At 41.4% G+C, this 21,020-nt stretch overlaps 1 protein-coding gene and 1 long non-coding RNA gene across 12 annotated transcripts in view; one reads left to right on the top strand and one right to left on the bottom strand.

Annotated features, from left to right (window-relative positions):
* The window catches only part of MLF1 (myeloid leukemia factor 1), a 36,589-nt gene extending 31,408 nt beyond the window's left edge, over positions 1–5,181 (bottom strand). Inside the window, exons 1-2 of one of the 6 annotated variants that reach the window (XM_063620330.1) lie at positions 4,992–5,173; positions 3,325–3,388 (exon numbers count right to left, since the gene is read on the bottom strand). In XM_063620330.1, the coding sequence (XP_063476400.1) occupies positions 3,325–3,388; positions 4,992–5,038 (111 nt within the window). In that variant the 5' untranslated portion in view covers positions 5,039–5,173. Of the gene's footprint in view, positions 1–3,324; positions 3,389–4,935 lie in introns of all 6 variants that reach the window. The other 5 variants (XM_063620327.1, XM_063620333.1, XM_063620328.1 and 2 more) reach the window with 5 other exon arrangements.
* Positions 5,182–5,243: 62 nt separating this feature from the next.
* The window catches only part of LOC134732926 (uncharacterized), a 71,504-nt gene continuing 55,727 nt past the window's right edge, over positions 5,244–21,020 (top strand). For 3 of the 6 annotated variants that reach the window (XR_010116480.1, XR_010116476.1, XR_010116478.1), the window contains exons 1-4: positions 5,244–5,593; positions 6,667–6,718; positions 7,232–7,323; positions 8,293–8,389. This is a non-coding gene — a long non-coding RNA (uncharacterized lncRNA). Of the gene's footprint in view, positions 5,594–6,666; positions 6,719–7,231; positions 7,324–8,292; positions 8,390–10,685; positions 11,068–14,533; positions 14,637–21,020 lie in introns of those variants that run through there. The other 3 variants (XR_010116479.1, XR_010116477.1, XR_010116481.1) reach the window with 2 other exon arrangements.

Genomic DNA, 21,020 nt, shown 5'->3' with positions numbered 1-21,020 from the left:
TAGCAAATACAGATGTGAGAGAAAGATAGTATTCTTGAGAGAACTGCATGCCAGGAAGTGCTAGCTTTTAACCTTTGTGTTTTTAACCAAGTAACAGATATTGTTTAAGAAGGTATATCTGAATATACTGTAATGTAAATTTTCAATGAAATAACTTCAGCCCTGAGACATAATAAGATACCAAAGTTTAAAAATCCCAAGTATGTAATAAAACACCAAATTTTAAAATATAACTTTTAACATTTACTTTTCTGAAGAAACATTTAGGATGCACTGTTATAATAAGGTAAACATTGAAACTGAATATATTTGAATTCAAAACTACAGATTTTAATTACTTTTTACTTAAATTTTGGAAGCAATTAACAATTTAACCACAGCATCTTATCAGTATCGTAGTATCTAGTAATTCTATTTTTATATCAAAGAAGTATACATTTTTTGTCAATTTTTGAATAATTAGTAAATCAGTAGAGTTTGCTCATATTGAATAACCTTGATTGTGAACAATATAAGCAACTCTAATGGACTATTTAGAAAATGGTAATGTTCTAATTAGAAAATACTAATATCAACAATGTTATTTGTTGAATGCAATTGATAATTACTTTCAGCAATCAACTAAATACCAGATTGACTACAAGAAAAAGAATAAAGGACACCAACTCACCATTAAACAATATTTACTGACTCTTTTCTATGACCCACCCACCACAATGTTAGCAACAGGGATAATATTTATATAAAAGAGAGTGGGCATGGGCTATGTGTTTCCCATCTCTATGTTCCTAAGGTCAGTGGATGATTCATTAAGGAGTTTGTCACCTTTATGAATTCTTTATGTTTAACTTAAGAAATGGATACTCATTTTGCTTGGGGGTTGAGGTAAAAGGGGTGGGTCAAATAGATTACCTGAAATAAACATAAACTCACATTCTTTTTCTCCCTTGTCCCCAAAAATGTGTTAAATATAATTCATTGTGGAGAAAAGAAATTGTTAAGTGTTAATCAATTTTATAAAATTAACTGTAATATGGTGACAATGAAAGATGGTAGTCTGTAAGCAGAGTTCCGGCCACTATTTTGTATATTTAAAAGGTCTATGCAAAAGCTTTGTGATGAATAAAGGAGATTAGGCTTAAAAACATGTTAACTGCAACAATTTTACCTTAAATTTTTATGATATGGTTCCTTGCATTTGAAAAAGGCTATAGATAGTGATAACTGAAAGAGAAACTGATGGTCCTTTTCATCCCAAGCACAGAGGAAGAGTTCTGTATGCTTACTATTTGTAGTCTGTTACTATTTCTGACCCTGACTCTTGAATTCATTGCCTGTGCTCAGAATCACCCAAGAGTTTAAATTACACTTCTGCTAGACATTTTAAAGAACATATACTCATTACACATTCACAGTTTAGTTAAGGATGGAATCCTTAACAACGAAGGATATAAAACAACTTTTGGTATAATCAAGGATATAATACAACTCGAAAATTGTCTATCATAATCTTCTTAGCTGTTACCAATTGTATGATGTCATATTTACATATGAATGACTTCAACACCTCAATAATCTATGGATTTGTAGTACTGTGATTCTCCTGAAAGCCAGAGCTTATGTAATACAAAATAATAAAATTATGGATTTTACAAAATAATATTCTCTGGCTAAATATTCTTTTTTTTTTTTTTTTGAGACAGCGTTTCACTCTTGTTGCCCAGGTTGGAGTGCAATGGTGCAATCTCGGCTCACTGCAACCTCTGCCTCCTGGGTTCAAGTGATTCTCCTGTCTCAGCCTCCCAAGTAGTTGGGAGTATAGGTGTGCGTCACCATGCCTGGCTAATTTTGTTTTTTTTTTTTTTCTTTTTTAGTACAGATGGGGTTTCACCATGTTGGTCAGGCTGGTCTCGAACTCCTGATCTCAGGTGATCCACCCACCTCAGCCTCCCAAAGTGCTGGAATTACAAGCGTGAGCCACCAAGCCTCGCCTCTGGCTTTCAAAAGAGAATCACAATAATAAAAAAATTTAAACCTGTTAACATAACACTGTCCATATCCCAACAGCTCCTAAACAGGCTAACTAAAATGGCATAAAAAATTTGCCTGAGTTCATGTATGCCTTAATAAATAACCTTCAGAAAAAAATGTTAATCATTTTATTTTTCTATATTAATCATTTCATTTCCCACTGTTCATTGTCTCTTTATTAATGTTATTTTGCTTTAAATTAGTACTAACACATTTAAGTCAATCATTTATTTAAACAACAACATTGGCTAGGTGCAGTGGCGCATGCCTGCAATCCCAGCATTTTGGGAGGCCGAGGCAGGCAGATCACTTAAGCTCAAGAGTTTGAGACCAGTTTGGGTAACACGGCGAAACCTCCTCTCTACAAAAAAAATTAGCAGGGTGTGGTGGCTCCCTCCTGTGGACCCAGCTACTTGTGAGGCTGAGGCAGGAGGATCGCTTGAGCATGGAAGGCAGAGGCTGCAGTGAGCCGAGATCAAGCCACTGCACTCTAGCCTGAGCAACACAGTGAGACCCTGTCTCAAACAAACAAACACACACGCACAACACCGCCCCCCCGTAGATATTGTTTGAAAAATATGTGCAATAAACTCTTATTTTAAGACCTTTTTAAAAAATGCTGTCCAAATTGCAAACCTAGAAAATTTGAGGGATCAAAATAAACTAGACTTGAAATCAAAATTCAAACTGGCAAAAAACACTTGGGCTAAAAAGTATTACAAATTTCCCCTCTTCGGGATACAACTAGCCTATGTCAATGTGTTTGTAACAATGGCCAAAGTTAGAACAAAGGAAAAAAAAACCTCACAACTCAAAAATAAATAATAGTGAAACTAATTTCTGGATGCCTTCTTCCTAGGGCATCACATTACTTCACTGGGAACCTTCAAAGGCAATGAATGGCACTTGCTTACCTGACCTGTTAAATACACACCCGCCCCGCCGCGCCTCCCCCGCCCCGCCCCGCCCCATCAGCTTCCTGTCCTATTTCTAGTTTTGACAGAAAGAGGAGTCCCTTCACAAACAAGGTTAGCTCTGTAACAAAGCGAGCAAAGAAAACAGCGAACTTGGCATGGCAACTTCCAACAACTTCGAAGAGAGAGCACAACTCTCCAACTTTGTCGTGCTCTCATAGACACATTCCCCGCTCACATGGAAAATGCTGTTTTAAAAACTTCCCCTTTTCAATGAACTGTCGTGCTATAAAATATTACCTGCTCCTATTTGGAATTTAAAGAGGAGCTATAAAATATTCCCTGCTCCCATTTGCAATGATGTGAACATAATTCTCACCATAAGTTTCACCGAGATGGTAGTTATGTCACCTGCAAAGCCCTTGAAGCTGCAAAGGCCAACTCTGCAAACAGGAAGCCATGACGGGCACCCAAAGTCCGGCCAAGTGGAGAGCAGCAGGCACCCCGGGAGTGGGAGGGAGGGCCTTCTTTCCACCTCATGCAGCCAAATCCTCCTCCCCCTACTTGGGGCCCTCAACTCTCTACCTCACGACCTCAACCCTCCTCCCCCGACCTCACGCCCCTAAACCCTCCTCCCCCCACCGCACGCCATCAACTCTCCTCTGTCCACCTCACACCCTCAACTCTCCTACCCTCACACCTCATGCCCCTAAACCCTCCTCCCCACACCTCACGCCCCCAAACCCTCCTCCCTCCACCTCACGCCCCAACCCTTCCTCCTCCCACTACCTCTCACCCTCAACCCTCTTCCCCCTACCTCACGCCCTCAACCCTCCTCCCACATCATGCTCTCAAACCCTTCCCACCAACTCAGTCCCTCAATCCTCCTTCCCAACCCTCCTCCCATACCTCATGCCCCCAAATCCTCCTCAGCCCCTAAATCCTCCTCCATCCACCTCACACGCTCAACCCTCTTACCCCCGCCTCACGCTCCCAAACCATCCCCACCAACGCATGCCCTCAACCCTCCTCCCTGCACTTCAAGCTCTCAACCCCACCCTGCACCTCACACTCCCAAACCCTCCCCACCAACTCACGCACTGAACCCTCGTCCCTGCACGTCAAGCTCTTAACTCTCCCCTGCACCTCATGCTCCCAAACCCTCCGCCCACCTCACGCCCTCAACCTTCCTCCCCCTACCTCATGCCTTCAACTCTCCACGGCACCTCATGCTCCCAAACTGTCCCCCGACCTCACGCCCTCAAACCTCCTCCCCCCACCTCGCGCTCCAAAACCCTCCTTCCCCTCACCTCAAACCCTCAACCCTCCCCCACACCTCATGCTCCCAAACCCTCCCCCCACCTCACGCCCTCAACCCTCCTCCAAACACCTCATGCCCCCAAATCCTCCTTCGTCCATCTCACCCCCTCAACCCTCCCCCGTCCACCTTACTCCCCCCAAACCCTCCTCCTCCCACCCCACGCTCCCAAACCCTTCCCCCACCTCACGGCCTCAACCCTCCTCCCCCCACCTCACGCTTTCAAACCTTTCCCCTCACCTCACGCCCTCAACCCTTCCCCTCGCCTCACGCCCTCAACCCTTCCCCTCGCCTCACGCCCTCAACCCTCCTCACTCCCACCTCATGCTCCCAAACCCTTCCCTCACCTCACACCCTCAACCCTCCTCCCACACCTCACGCTCCCAACCTCCTCTCCCCACCTCACGCCCTCAACTCTCCTCCCCCCACCTCCCGGCCTTAACTCTCCTCCCCACACCTCACGCCCCCAAACTTCCCTCTGCGTACCTCACGCGTCCAAACCCTCCTCTCCACCTCATGCGCCCAAATCCGTCTCTTCCCTCTCACACACCCCTAAATCCTCCTCGCTCTTCCCTCCCAGGCCTCTAAATCCTTGTCTCCTTCAAACCGCCTCCAGAGTTACCCCGAATTCTCTCTCGCCCTCTAAAACTCGCTCTTTTCCCTTAAAATAGCTCCCCTCGATTCCTTAATTCCCGCGCGACCGCGGACTCCTGGCTCCCGTAACTCACGAGAAGAAGGGGTCATCCTCAAAACTGCTGCTCAGCATCCTGAACATTCTGGCTCTGTCTTGGGCGGCGGCAGCCGCGGACAGATTGGAAAAACGATGTTAACTCGCCGCGGCCGCGACCGGAGCCTGCCTCCAGCACGGACGACGCCTCACTCGCCGTGGCGCAAGCGCTGCCCGCCGGGAAAGGAGGTGCGTGTCACCGAGCTGCTTTCCCATTGGACATTGCTCTGTGACGTCACCAGGACGATGGGGGGAGCAATGCGCCGCTGCCCTGGCAACCGCAATCAACACAGTGGAGGCGAGAAGTCTGGCCTTGCGCCGGCCGGGCAGCTTTTCGCCAAGGCTCCTGTGGGATGGGATAGCTTGTTCTCTGGGCTGCAGGAACCAAAACATTAGACCACCTTTTCTGTGACCTTGGGCATGCCGCCCTCGGTTCCGAGCCGCAAGTCTTTTTTTCGGGGAAAATGAAAAGGGGTCAAGATTTGGACCAGATGACACCCAATGTCCCATTCAACGGTCGCATTCTGTCATCCAAGGAATTAGTCCTGTATCCGAAACATTCTCTGGTAGTCAAAAGCTGTGAGCAAATAATAAGAAAAAAATGTGCGAAACGTTTTTTAGTACAGTTAGCAAATAGTGTACTCAGTTGTTGAAGGAAATGGGATGAAGCCTATCAGATTTCAACAAACTTGTTTACCTCTTGAGAAAGCTGTTCTCTTTTCGGTTGTCTTTCTGTGTCTCTCTTTCAAAGATCAAGTCTCACTGCGATGCTGATATGTTTTTAACACTTCTCCAGCATTTCTTAACCTAACAGCAGGTTTCAGGCACAGGCCTGCAGCAAGCAGCCATATCCAACTAAAATTCCACTACTATATATTTTTGTTTGCATTACATTTATCAGGGAGCTTTCTATTTATGGCAAGGTAACTGATTTTAAATTTAAATCAGTGCTATATATCAAGTGCTAGATTTTGCATTTTTAAGTGAAAAAGTAAGCTATCAAATAGAACAGGTGGGATTTATATATGGTGGGGCGGGGGGATAGGCAGAGCAGGGGAGGGGAACATCGTGATAGTGGTACTCAAATTACTAAGTTTTAGAAAACACTATCACGGGGCCTTTCAGGAGCCTGGAGACAGATGGAGGAGATGACAGAAGAGAGATTAAGAAGAATGGTAAGAGTATAAGAAAAGAGAAAATACATCTTTCATGTCCACCCTTAATTCAGTGAGCTCCCCAGCTTCTCTACGTGGCTGTCTTGCAGAGACAAAGGGGAGTCCATAGCTCATCAGAGCCCCCTGGGATCAGGCCAAAGGGGTGGCACTTTGCCAGCATGAAGAAGTGTGCAAGCCCTGATTTGGAGGTGACAGGAGTAGTCAGGGGTTATTTTGAGAGCTGGAAATTTAATCCTTTGGATCTTTTACTCCCAACCCCCCTTTTTTAGCCAAGTTCTCTGGCAGCTTCCTTCTCCTGAGACTGGTGGCATGGGGCAGGGCAGACTTCACAGCCCAAGATGAGATGGCACAGCCCATCCAGGAAAGAGGATATTTTCTTTTCCTCTGGACTCAGAATAAAGCTCAGAGAGCATATACACAAAATTTCTAAAATTTCTAAATAAATTTCAAGGCAAACAAAATTGTTTTACAAGATCTTAATTGTTTTTCTCTTTAAAATAGTACAAGCATAAGATGTGAAGGAGGCCACACTTAAAAAAAAACTTGAGATGAAGTAAGTTATGTGATAAAAGATAGTGTTAAAATAGTTCTGGATTAAGGCCAAGTAAATTTGTAATGTTACCCTCTAGTTTCTGTGGGAATTTTTTTAGAATCACATTGTTATAAAAGCTTTATCCAGGCACAGGTTAGTCAGGGAATTAGCTGAAGCTTGTGAAAGCAGTTTGGATCTAATGACAAATGAAAAAAAAAAAAAAAAAAAAAAAGGAGGGCAGAGCAGAGTTGGCACTGAAGAGACCTTGACATCATTTTCAGAACTGATGGGTAAGAAGTGGAAATGAAAGAAAGGGTGGGTCGGGAGAGAATGAATACTCCAGCATGGGAGGAATAGAGATTCAGAACAGGACTGAGAGGAGAGGGTCCTGGACTTGGTTGTAAATATAATCATAATAGCTAATATTTATTGAATGTGTGCCAGGCACTGTTGTAGGCACTCCATATGCATTACTTCATTGAATCCTCATTAACAGTTTTATGGAGTAGAGATGGCTTTTATCCCCATGTATAGATGATGCATTCAAGACACAGAGAAGCTGAATAAATTGCCAAGGTTCACACAGCTAGTAATTGAACTGAGCTGGGTACCTGGAGCTTTCCTTGGTGAGTGCTGGTTATATGGTATGTGAGTGATGAGTCATACTTAAAGATGCAGGATGAAAGCAGGTAATCATTTTTCAAAATCACACTGACAAGCTAAATGGACCCAAACTAAAAAGTACAAAATTCCGTGGGAATATATTCACATCACATAAATTCAATTCTACAAATATTTATTGAGTGACTACCCAGTGTTGGGGACTGATCTACAACCTTAGGCATCATTGAACAAAACGGACAAAAATCTCCGCCTTGCTGGAGTTTATATTCTTGTAAGGACAGACTCAAAATAAACAAAATAGAAAATAGCATATTGTAAGGTGATAAGCGTTAGGGAGAAAAGCTGATCAGGGTTAGGAGTATGGAGAGGTGCAATTATAAATAGCAAGTTTTGAAAGTTTCCCCTCACTAGGGGGAATTTGAGCAAAGACCCACAGGAAGGAAGTGGATGTCTAGTGGAAAAGCATCCCAGACCAGTGAAATCCTAAAGTAGCATTTGCCTGGTATATATAATGTACAGTTCTACTCATATGCCTTAAAACTCACCTTCTGAGTGAGGAATGAGATGAGCCAAGTAAACTGAAAATTGCCTAATAGGGTAATAGCTTTCATTTACACTTCTTATGTTCCAAGCATTGCAGTAAGTGCTTCACATATGTTTTCTCATTTAACCTTTACAGCAACCATGTTTAATATTATGCTTATCCCTATATTACATATAAAAAAGCTGGGACCCAGAGAAATTCGATAATTGAATTTTGATAATTGATTTGAAAGTTGATAATTTGATTAAATTTTGATAATTGAAATTCAATGTCACTCAATTCAAACCCAGATTTGTTTTACTCCAAAGCCTGTATTCCCACCACCATCCATACTTTGCCTCTGTATTTTAAAAATTAACTATTTATGGAGCAAATATTTGCAGTAAACTATTTTACATCTATAATCTGTAACTACACTGTTGCTTAGGTTTCATTTGGAAGGACACTGACTAAGGAAAAACAGAGAAAAGCATGAAACCCAAGCCAACTCTGCAACTCTATTAAAAACACTAAGACTTCAATATGTAAGTGATTTCATGTTTCTTTCATTAATTTATCAAATACTTATTAAGGACTAGTAATATCCCAGACATTATTCTAGACATTGAGGTTACAAAACTCCCTGACCTTTTGGAACTTACATTCTAGTGGACAGCTCTTTCCCCAGCTAATTTTACAAATACTGTTACAGCACCTCAGAATTTTCATAATGTTTCTGAAGACATTATCTCAAGTGCCCAAAAGAAAATAAACAGGCTCTTGAGTGCTGAACTGCTAACTTAATTATAGCTTTCCGGAGCCATGAGTATTAGGCCATTACAAACACTTTTACCACAATTAAGTTCAATGTGTCTAGGGTTTCGTTGTCCTAATCCCTTTGTCTTAAACAGTGCACAGAGGCCCTCTGAGAATGAGATGCCATAGCGAACTCACAAGGGGTTATGGGACAAATTTTGAGAGAAACTTGGCATGTGTTAGACATTGTTCAATGTGCTAGTTTAGGGCAGTTCGCGTATTTCAATATCAGATTGCACTACATTGTTTTAGATGATGTCATATCATTGGAAAGGTAGGTTTTTGAAAGTTACTATGATGAAAATGAAGTACCTCTCAATGTGGAACAGGAAAGATTGGTGGCAACATTCAGTCTGTTTCTAAAGTTTGAAAAATTGTGCTATGCTAGGCGGGCACCCATCTGTTAGTATGATTATTTAAGAGTTATACAAAAATATGTTTTTTTCAATTTATGTGCATTATTTTTTAAAGTTACTGAGTTTTTAGGTCAGAAATACGCTGTTTGTATCTAAATTATACAATAACGGACCTATTCAGTATTTCTTTAGACCTAGGGGGCACAATGAAAAAATTACTGAGGAACTAAGGGCTCACGAACTAAGATAGTTTGGGGACCTCTGTCTAACCCCACAATCTTTCTTTCAAATTAAAAAGAAATTTAAAATATCATGCATTCATTTTCTAAAAAATATGTTTCATTTTATTTTTCTTGTTTATCTTCTTTCCAGTCAGCTGACTTACCAGTTCTCTAACAGTTTTGCTTTATATCCTTTTGAAAGATGGGAAAATGGTGCATAGCAATTAAGTGACCTATAAGAGCATAGATCCCAAGGTCTTCAAACTCCCAGTAGGGCTGCCTCTAGTCCATATGGCATCTTTGCTCAAATTAGTATAAGTGCCTCCCTCTCATGATACTTCCATTAATGAGAAATTTGTCTTAATAAATAGACAAGGCTGTAATGTATATGGTTTGACTGGTGCTTGCTTAGGTGTTGTATACATGTCCATGGCAGCGCTGTTCCTAATCTTCAATTCTTTCTGCTACATAGGAGTTAATTGAGTGCCAAGCTTCATCCCCAAACTCCCAAACTCATGTGCAAGAAATGTAATTTTATTTTCCTGCAATCAACCTTAATTGATCTTCTGGGCTTACATTCCACTGGGAGTCACTCCCATTTCCTCTTCCAGGGAGACAATGCCAAGGTGTAGTTGGTTGCTAGCCATGCTGCATTCCTGAAGTCATCCTTATTGCCCTCACTGGGTAGGGCCAAGGGCACTAAACATCTCACTATGTGTGGCATGGTCTGGCACAATGAATCGTCCTTCCCTAAATACCAATAGCAGTCCTCTCCTTTTAAGAAATACACTCTCTAGAGCAAATATTTCCTCCAGTGAAATAAAAATTTAAAGAAGAACAAATATTTCCTCCAGTGAAGTAAAAATTTAAAGAATTGAGTTAACAAAGGGAAAAAGTGGCAGACTTTTAAAGTTGTATTTACTTTTACAGCTTTTATCTGTAGATGTGTATGCCTATGACTAGTAGTTTATTTTGCACAAATTATAATTGAGGCACATTTTATTTTGGAAACTATTGAGTAAATACCACTTTTGGGGAGGTTGGTAACAAGAGATTGGCTTTAGTGAAAAGGTGCTAGAGGCAAGAAGCTGGGGCTCTGGGCCCTGGAGTTGGGTCCTAGAATTCAGGTGGTAGTAAGGGAGTATGTAAGAATTCAGGTGGCAGTGAGGGTGTATGTAAGCAGAGGAATGTTCTATTTCAGTGATGGATGGGCAGAGTGGGTGAGGATGACAGAAAAGTCTGGAGAGGAAGTCAAGATCTGCTATTGGGTCAGGGCTGAGCCAAAGATTATACTGTTTAATAAGCATAAGCAAAAGTTTTGGCCTTTCCCTCATTTTTTTGATGTACATCTTTGAGGCTTGGATACTTAGGGATGTATTTCATAATCTTTCAAAAATAATCCTTTACTTTCTACCATAAAGACACATACACATTTATGTTCATTGCAGCACTATTTACAGTAGCAAAAACATAGAATCAACCTAAATACCCATAAACGATGGACTAGATAAAGAAAATTTGGTACATATACACAATGGAATACTACACAGCCATAAAAAAGAATGAGATGACATCTTTTGCAGCAACATGAATCCAGCTGGAGGTCATTATCCTAAGGTGATTAATGCAGGAACAGAAAATCAAATACTGCGTGTTCTCACTTATAAGTGGGAGCTAAACATGAAATACACGTGGACACAAAGAAGAGAACAATATACACTGGTGCCCACTTGAGGTGGGAAGGTGGAAGGAGGGTGAGGATTGAAAAACTACCTTCTGGATACTATGCTTATTACCTGGGAGATAAAATAATTTGTACAACAAACCCCCGTGACACACAATTTATCCATGTAATAAACATGTACCCCATGAACATAAAATAAAAGTTGAAAAGAATAAATGAAATAAAATAATGATTTAGATAAGTGCTAATTTCTATTCAGTAATAGTTCCTGTTTAAAAAGTATCTACTGGGCCGAGCGTGGTGGCTCATGCCTGTAGTCCCAGCACTTTGGGAGGCCGAGTTGGGCAGATCACAAGGTCAGGAGTTCGAGACCAGCCTGGCCAATAGGGTGAAACCCCACCTCCACTAAAAATACAAAAATTAGCCGAGTGTTGTGGCACGTGCCTGTAGTCTCAGCTACTTGGGAGGCTGAGGGAGAAGAATCGCTTGAACCTGGGAGGTGGAGGTTGCAGTGAGCCGAGATCATGCCCTTGCACTCCAGCCTGGGCAACAGAGCAAGACTCCATCTCAAAAAAAAAAAAAAAAAAAAAGAGAAACAAAGTATCTACCAAGAGTTTTGCAAACTTTTATCCCAACTAATTCTCTCAATAATGCTATGAGGGAGGCGTTATTTACATTTTGTGTGTGCGAACACAGAGGTTCAGGTAGGGGAAATGATTTTTAGCTTGTATGGTTCAACTATAAGTGGTCTTCTAGCTAGTGAGTGGTTTAATGTGAATTCTGATCCAGACCTGACCATTTTGAAGGCCGTTCCCTTCTCACTGCACCCATAGCCAACTCTCATGATAATGAAAAAGGACTTGATGGTGTGGAATTACATAAACGTAAAGCTGCTGGGAGTATCCAAACTTAGGTTGTTTGGTTTAAGTACATAAAGAAGTTTTTCAATTTTCCTGAAAAACAAAACAAACAACACTGAAACTATCATTCAATGAATAAAACAAAGGCTATTACTTTAAAGACAAATAATTTGAATGGCAATGTCAAATACAAACATACCAATTTTTTTTGGTGACAAAACTCCAACTTTCCACACAGCCCGTAATGGATTCATGTGCAGTTGATGAATGAAAGTCCACATCCAAAGCTTGCTTAGTCTTTACAATTTACGTTTTAAATTGAGGTATAACTTAAACATGGTAAAGTCTACTACACTTCAATGTATAGCTCAATAGCTTTTTACATATGTGTAAACCTATGTAAACAACACCCAGTTGAAGATATAAAGCATTTCCAATACTCAAGAGAATTCCCTTGTATTCCTTTCCCATCCATGTCCCTCTAGGGTAACCACTATTCTTAGATTTGTTTCTGTCACTTAACGTTATGTCTGCAAAATTCATCCTTGTCGTTGCTGTCATTGCATGTAGCAACAGTTTATTCTTTTTCTTTGTTGTATTCTAGCATATGAATTTGCCACAAGTAATTTACCCATCTACTGTTGATGGATTTTTTGATTGTTCTTTTTTTTTGGCTTAAAAAATAAGGCAACTATGATCATGCTTGTGTTTTTCCTGATTAAGTTTTAAAAATCAACTTACATTCAGCTATTCTTGAATCTTTATTGTCATTGAGATTCTGAAACCTTTTTTCTACAGACAGTAATTTTTTAAGAAAGATTTTTCTGTTGAGTCAACACCTTGATAGTTGCTACTGTCTTAGAAACACTTCTTTTAAAAAATAAAAAATCTTAGAATTATAGAGCCTAAAACAAGTTGAATAGTAGAAAGCACTCTTTAGAAAATACTGTTGAGGTCATCTGTTCTCAGGAACACTTTAATGTGGCTGTCTAGAGTGTTATTTTTAAATCCTTGATAAGATTTGAAGAGAGTTCACACTGTAGTTTGGAGGCCCCACTGCCAAGGCAATCAATTGAAGTCTGTCCAGAGGACAAGTAAATTATTTTGGAAAACATTAAGGACCTGAAATGCCTTCATCTCTTTGTCATATGCTTGGATGTCTTTACTATTTGAAATGGTAGGAATAATCACAGAAGAATTGTTTTTAATTTCAAGAAGCTAGAAAGGACACAATAGTCATTATAAGGCCATGTAAGTTTTAATGCCATTTGTGATATATATTCTGGGGTAACAACGTAAAGGGGAGCTAGGGAATTGAGAATGAGTGGCTCCAACCTGTACCTGATTTCCTTCCAATTCATATCTCCCAAAGACCTAGAAATTCCCTTGGGAAACAGCCTCCAGGAAGGCTCACACTGCTGAATGGCACTGGCAGCCTGTTGGGAGAAACAAGACAGCGAAGGCCAGAGGTTGCCGGGCGGGGACGGGGTAGGGGTGGGGTGGGGTGGAGAATATTGGGGTCTGCTGTAGGTTGTTAATAATAAAAGCTAAAACCTATGTACTAGGCACATTAATTCACAAGTTTTTTTTTTTTTCTTCAACTCCTACTTTAAGTTCCAGGGTATATGTGCAGGATGTGCAGGTTTGTTAAATAGTAAATGTGTGCCATGGTGGTCTGCTGCACGAATCAACCCACAACCTAGATATTAAGCCCAGCATCCATTAGCTATTCTTCCTGATGCTCTCCCTCCCCTCGCCCCAGTGTGTGTTGTTGCCCCCAACGTGTCCATGTGTTCTTATCGTTCAGCTCCCACTTATAAGTGAGAACATGTGTTGTCTGGTTTTCTGTTCCTGCAATTCACAACAGTTTTATTACTATTTTACACAAGCGAACACAGGTTTGAGAGAATTAACTAATTTGCAAAAGGCTGTATTGCCAGAAAGTGGAAGAACTGGGATTGGAACTCAGGCTGTCTGACTGTAGAATCTGGGCTCTTAATCACTGAGTATAACCTCAGCTGGCCCCACTCACTGCCTAACACACAGGAGACTAGCTGTCTTCTTTACCTCCAGTTGAGGGTAGGGCTTTACCTAGAGTTGGAGTCAAAAACACAAACACCAATAGGGATCAGACAAGTAAAAGTGTGAGGCAAGTGAACTAGGTAAGATGATAAGGAGAATAAGAATTAATAATAATAATAATGCCAGGCACAGTGGCTCACACCTATAATCCCAGCACTTTGGGAGGCGGATCACCTGAGGTTGGGAGTTTGAGACCAGCCTGACCAAAATGGAGAAACCCCGTCTCTACTGAAGATTAAAACAACAAAAAAACTAGCTGGACATGGTGGTGCATGCCTGTAATCCCAGCTACTTGGGAGACTGAGGCAGAAGAATCACTTGTACCTGGGAGGAGGAGGTTGCGGTGAGCCGAGATCACACCATTGCACTCCAGCCTGGGCAACAAGAGCAAAACTCCGTCTCAAACAAACAAATAAACAAAAAAAAGAGTTAATAATAATAATAATAATAAAAACTAACATTTGTTGAGTTTCTACTGTGTGCCAAGCCCTGCTCTAAGTGCTTTACAAATTTTAACTCTCTTAATCCCCTAAGTGATCTAATGAGATAAACACTCTAAGTATGCCCATTGTGTATAAGAGGATGATACAGGTCAGAGAAGAAAAACTGCTTGTTCAAGGTCACACAGCCAGAGGACCCCAGCTCTTATCACTGTGCTGTATATTCACAGGAACCTGGCATGGTGGGCACAGTTGAGCACTGCAGGTGGCTTGCCTCCAGCAGAAGGAATACTCAGCTCTAGATGATTGCCCTGAAGAAATTCATGCCCACTGGTAATATGGAATTGTATATGAAATCTAATTTTTTAAAGTTAACAATTAATTAAAAACAAAATAGCAGGCCAAACAAATCTTTGGGTGAACCTGGCCCATAGGCTGCAAGCCTATGATCTAGTTAGAGTGAGTTTTCATGGCATGAAAGAGACACGTGATCCCGGTAACATTCACATACTGCCTTTTGAGTGTAACTCAAAACTATGTTGATGGCAGGTCTTGTGTTGTGAGAGCTGAGAAGCAAAGCGCCCTGACTCCTAGCAGTAGGCCTTTGTGAGTGGACACCAGTTACCAACCATATCAGTGAAGGGTCTTATTTTAAAATTCCAGGGCCATGAGAGAGTTGTTTTATTTCTGTAGGATATTTAGATTACAGATTCATTTTTTCATTTGGACCACAAAAGGTTAGCATAACTTTATCAGGTTCTGGGTATTATATTACCCTTTTAATTCTCTTTAGTCAGTCTTAAAATAGATTGACATCATTTTGGTCTCTGCTTCAAAGTGCCTGCCTTTCAATTTCTTATTTATGAAGACAGTCCTCCCTGTGTAGCTTTGCAAAATTAGACTCTAATAATGTATATAATAAAATATCAAAGCCCACATTTCCATATAAAAACAATCTATTATAAAGGTGACTGCTTCCAAATTTTTTTCTGATAATATTAGTCATTTGTTTACTTGTTACTTGTTTTGTCACCTATTGTAGAGTCATAGGTGTTAAACAAAAAACTTACTAGACAATATTTTTAGGAGAGTCTTTCTTTTACCTTATTTTCTCTCCTTCAAGCCTTTATATTTATATTGAATATGTACTCTAGGTTCTCAGGAAAAAAAAATGTTTAAGCATTTTATTAGTCTTTTAGGGCTGCCTTGAGAATACCACAACCTGGTAGCTTAAAACAACACAAATTTATTCTTTCACAGCTCTGAAGGTTAAAAGTCTGAAATCAAGCTGTTGCATGGCTATGCTTCCTCTGGAAGCCCTAGGGAGGAATCCTTCCTTGCCTCTTCCTAGCTTCTCATGGTTGTTGATACTTAGCTTGCCTTGTATCACTCCAATCTCTTCCTCCGTTATTACGTGGCCTTCTCCCCTGTGTGTCTCTGAGTCCAGTTCTCCTTCTCCTTATAAAGACACCAGTCACTGGATTTAGGACCCACTCTGATACACTATGACCTCATCTTAAGTTGATTATATCTGCAAAGACATTATTCCCAAATAAGGTCACATTCACATTTTTCATGTGGATGTGCATTTTAAGGGAGGGTACTATTTAACCCAGTATGAGTATCTATTAGTAACTTGTACAAAAATAATCAGAATAGCTACAGAACAAAATTATCAGTGTTAATTGTTATATAAGACTTGAAATATGACCCAACAATCAGCTGGCAAACTTGAAAGTATATGACTTTACAAAATTTTACAGTACACATAGTGGAGATTAACTTCATTCCTTCCACCTTCTTACCTATTTGCATTAGTCTGTTTTCACACTGCTATAAAGATCCTACCTGAGACTGGGCAATTTTTAAAGAAAGAGGTTTAATTGACTCACAGTTCTGCATGACTGGGGAGATCTCAGGAAACTTACAATCATGGTGGAAAGCAAAGGGGAAGTGAGGCACGTATTACATGGTGGCAGGCGAGAGAGAGAGGGGGGAAGCGCCAGAGACTTGTCAAACAACCAGATCTTGAGAAAACACATTCACTATCACGAGAACAGCATGGGGGAAACCACCCTATGATCCAATCATCAGTTCCACAGATCTTTAGGACAGGGGCAAAATGCCACCACTTTCTTTGCTAAAGCATAGCAAGAATGACCTTTACTCCAGTTCCCAATAAGTTCCTCATCTCCATCTGAGACCACCTCAGCCGAGACTTCATTGCCCATATTACTATCAGCATTTTGGTCAAAGCCATTCAACAAGTCTCCAGGAAGCTCCAAACTTTCCCTCATCTTCCTATCTTCTTCTGAGCCCTCCAAATTGCTCCAACCTCTGCCAGTTACCAGTTCCAAAGTTGTTTCCACATTCTTGGATATCTCATAAGAATGCCCCACTACCTCGGTACCAATGTTCTGTATTAGTCTGTTTTCACACTCCTATAAAGATACTACCTGAGGTCTCAGGAAACTTACAATCATGGTGGAAGGCCAAGGGGAAGCAGGGTATATCTTACATGGTGGTAGGTGAGAGAGAGAGAGAGAAGGGGGAAGCACCAGACACTTATCAAATAACCAGATCTTGTGAGAACTCACTCATGAGAACAGCATGGGGGAATCTCCCCCCACAATCCAATCACCTTCCATCAGGTCCCTCCCTCGACATGTGGGGATTACAACTCGGATTACAATTGGAGGTGAGATTTGGGTGGGGACACAGCCAAATCCTATCACTATTCTACTTTCATTCTTTCTTTTGTCTCATTTCCTCAATTGGCTTGCTGAAATTTCTGTTTTATCTGGTCATATTCTATGAATTTTGATAAAACACCTGGAGCTTTTCTGAAACAAAGATTGGTAGGAATAAATAAATAAAATAATAAAATAACCACTGTTAATTTTATGGTAATGTTGAGATATTGGCCTCCTTCTGAGAGCAAATTTACTATGAGATGCTTGCTAACATGATAAAGTGCCAGTGTAGATCTCAAAGTGAAGGCTGTAATTGCACAGACCTTTTCACATTAGGTATCTGCATGAGTTATAACTCTTTTGTGAAGATAAAAAGGCTTCTGCAAATTGCCCCAGTGCTGTAAGGACTGTCAGACAGGAGGGCATCTCAAATGAGATTAATGATGTTTGCCTTAATATAAGAAAATTTAGCATAACCAAGATTACAGATTCTGCAGAAACCTGCCAGCACTCATTTATTTTGAATAAATATTATTTTTAATTAAAGTCCTAAGGTAGATTATTCCTGAAATAATGAGATCTACAGTGATTTCCTTTGGGAATTAATGTTCTTTCTTAATTTTCAGTCATTCTGATGATCACAGCTCATTCAATCTTACTCATAGCAGTCAGCTTGGTAGGACATGCTGATTTCCAGCTAAAGGCATGAATAACCCTCTATTTGTTTTTCATGGCACTCTTATTTTCTAATTATCTTTGTCATTGAACCCAAACACTCTTAAAGGCATGTCCATCCATAGCAATATATAGTGAGTATGATTCATAAAATAAGGAAATCACCCACAAAATAAAGCTTCATAAAATAAAGGGAACATAAAATCAGAAAATTATAGTATTGTTATTTTTAACTATTTTAAAAATTGGTTCTGCTTCTTTGCTTGGCATTGTGCTAAGTGTTTTATTCACATCAACTCTAATTCACATGAGAACTCTGCATGACAGAAACTGCTATTCCTGTTTACTAGATCACGACATGGAAGTTCAGGAGGTAGCTTGCCAAAATTTAGCTCTATACCTCATGTTCATAGCATCATGCTATGTAGCCTCTCTACTAATGGCAGTGATCACCCAGCTTTAAGACGCTTTAAGAAGCTGGGTGATCACTACCATTAGTAGAGAGGCTACATAGCATGTACATAGCATTTATATGAACATCAGTATTTATCAGTATGTGGTTCAACCAGATTTTCAGGGACTCAACAGAGTTGGTGTTTTGGTTACTGTTGTGTGTAACAAACTACCCCCAAAACTTTGTGGTATAAAAGAGCCATTTTATTATGCTCACAGATTCCATGGGTTAGAAATCTAGCCAGGGAAATGAAGATGGCTTATCTCTAGAGCCTCAGCTGGGAAGACTCTATGGCTAGAGGGGTTTTCACTCACATGTCTGGTGGTTGATTTTGGTTATTGGTTAGAAACTTAGTTGAGACTGTTAGCTAGAACACTAAAATCCACACTGTCGATAGTGCATGGGTTTTCTCAGAATGTGGCAGCCTCAGAGTAGTTGGTGATCTTGTATGAAAGCTCAGGGCTCCAGGAGTGAGCATCTATATTAGTCTGTTTTCACACTGCTGGTAAAAACATACCCAAGACTGGATAATTTATAAGAAAAGAGATTTAATTGACTCACAGTCCTCTCCATGGCTGGGGAGGGCTCACAATCATGACAGACGGCAAGAAGGAACAAGTCACAACCTACATGGCAGCAGGTAAGACAGAGAATGTGTGCAGGGAAACTCCCCTTTTTAAAAACATCAGATCTTGTGAGACTTTTTCACTATCACAAGAACAGCACAGGAGGCCGGGTGCGGTGGCTCACGCCTGTAATCCCAGCACTTTGGGAGGCTGAGGCGGGTGGATCACGAGGTCAGGAGATCGAGACCATGGTGAAACCCCGTCTCTACTAAAAATACAAAAAATTAGCTGGGTGCAGTGGCGGGCGCCTGTAGTCCCAGCTACTCGGGAGGCTGAGGTGGGAGAATGGCGTGAACCCAGGAGGCGGAGCTTGCAGTGAGCCGAGATTGCACCACTGCACTCCAGCCTGGGCGACACAGCTAGACTCCGTCTCAAAAGAAAAAAAAAAAAAAAAAAAGAACAGCACAGGAAAGACCCACCCTCATGTTTCAATTACATCCTGCTGGGTCCCTCCCATGACATGTGGGAACTGTGGGAGCTACAATTCAAGATGAGATTTGGGTGGGGACACAGCCAAATCATATCATTCTGCTCTGACCCTCCCAAATCTCACGTCCTTACATTTCAAACCCAATCATGCCTCCCCAACAGTCTCCCAAAGTCTTAACTCATTTCAGCATTAACTCCAAAGTCCACAGTCCAAAGTCTCATCTGAGAAAAGGCAAGTCCCTTCCACCTATGAGCCTGTAAAGTCAAAAACAAGTTAGTTACTTCCTAGATACAATGGGGGTACAGGCATTGGGTAAATACAGCCATTCCAAATGGGAGAAACTGGCCAAAACAAAGGGGCTAAAGGTCCCATGCAAGTCCAAAATCCAGCAGGGCAGTCCAATCTTAAAGTTCCAAAATAATCTCCTTTGACTCCATGTCTTGCATCCAGGTTACACTGATGCAAGAGGTGGGTTTCCATGGCCTTGGGCAGCTTCGCTCCTGTGGCTTTGCGGGATACAGCCCCCTCCTGGCTGCTTTCATGGGCAGAGTTTCTGCTTTTCCAGGTGCACAGTGCAAGCTGTCATTGGATCTACCATTCTGGGGAATGGAGGATGGTGGCCCTCTTCTCAAAGCTCCACTAGGCAGTGCCCCAGTGGGGACTCTGTGTGGGGGCTCACACCCGACATTTCCCTTCTGCATTGCTTTAGCAGCAGTTCTCCATGAGGGCCCCACTCCTGTAGCAAACTTTTGCCTGGGCATCCAGGCATTTCTATAGTCTGAAATCTAGGTGGAGGTTCCCAAACCTTAATTCTTGACTTCCGTGCACCCACAGGTCCAACACCACATGGAAGCTGCCAAGGCTTGGGGCTTGCACCCACTGAAGGCATAGGTCGAGCTGTACCTTGGCCCATTTTAGCTACAACTGGAGTGGCTGGATGCAGGGTATCAAGTCCCTAGGCTGCACAGAGCAGGGGAGCCCTGGGCCCCACCCATAAAAGCATTTTTTTCCTCCTAGGCCTTTGGGCCTGTAATGGGAGGGGCTGCTGCAAAGGTCTCTGACATGTCCTGGAGACATCTCTCCCATTGTCTTGGTGATTAACATTTGGCTCCTTGTTACTTATGCAGATTTCTGCAGCTGACTTGAATTTCCCCTCAGAAAATGGGTTTTTCTTTCCATTACATTATCAGGCTGCACATTTTCTGAATTTTTTTGCTGTTTCCCTTTTAAAACTGAATGCTTTTAACAGCACCCAAGTCACATCTTGAATGCTTTGCTGCTTAGAAATTTCTTCTGCCAGATACCCTAAATCATCTCCCTGAAGTTCAAAGTTCCACAAATCTCTAGGGCAGGGGCAAAATGCCATCAGTTTCTTTGCTAAAACATAGCAAGAGTCACCTTTACTTCAGTTTCCAACAAGTTCCTCATCTCCATCTGATACCACCTCAGCCTGGATTTCATTGTCCATATCATTATCAGCATTTTGGTCAAAAGCATTCAACAAGTCTCAGGAAGTTCCAAACTTTCCCGTATCTTCCTGTCTTCTGAGCCCTCCAAACTGTTCCAACCTCTGCCTGTTACCCAGTTCCAAAGTTACTTCCACATTTTCGGGTATCTTTACAGCACTGCCCCACTCTACTGGTACCAATTTACTATATGAGTCTGTTTTCACACAGCCAAACCATATCAGCACCCCAAGAAAATTAGGCACAAACCTTTACTGAACTAGCTTTGGAAATTATGCTGTGTCACTTCAGATGTATTCTGTTGGCTACAACCAAGTTACTAAGATTGACAGAGTCATGTAAGGGGACATAGATCTTCACCTCTCAACGGGAG

This window comes from Symphalangus syndactylus, chromosome 17, assembly GCF_028878055.3.
Source record: "Symphalangus syndactylus isolate Jambi chromosome 17, NHGRI_mSymSyn1-v2.1_pri, whole genome shotgun sequence".
NCBI classification, from domain to species: Eukaryota; Metazoa; Chordata; class Mammalia; order Primates; family Hylobatidae; genus Symphalangus; species Symphalangus syndactylus.
The sequence above is the reverse complement of the archived record's forward strand: the minus strand, read 5'-3'. Positions and strand labels throughout refer to the sequence as shown.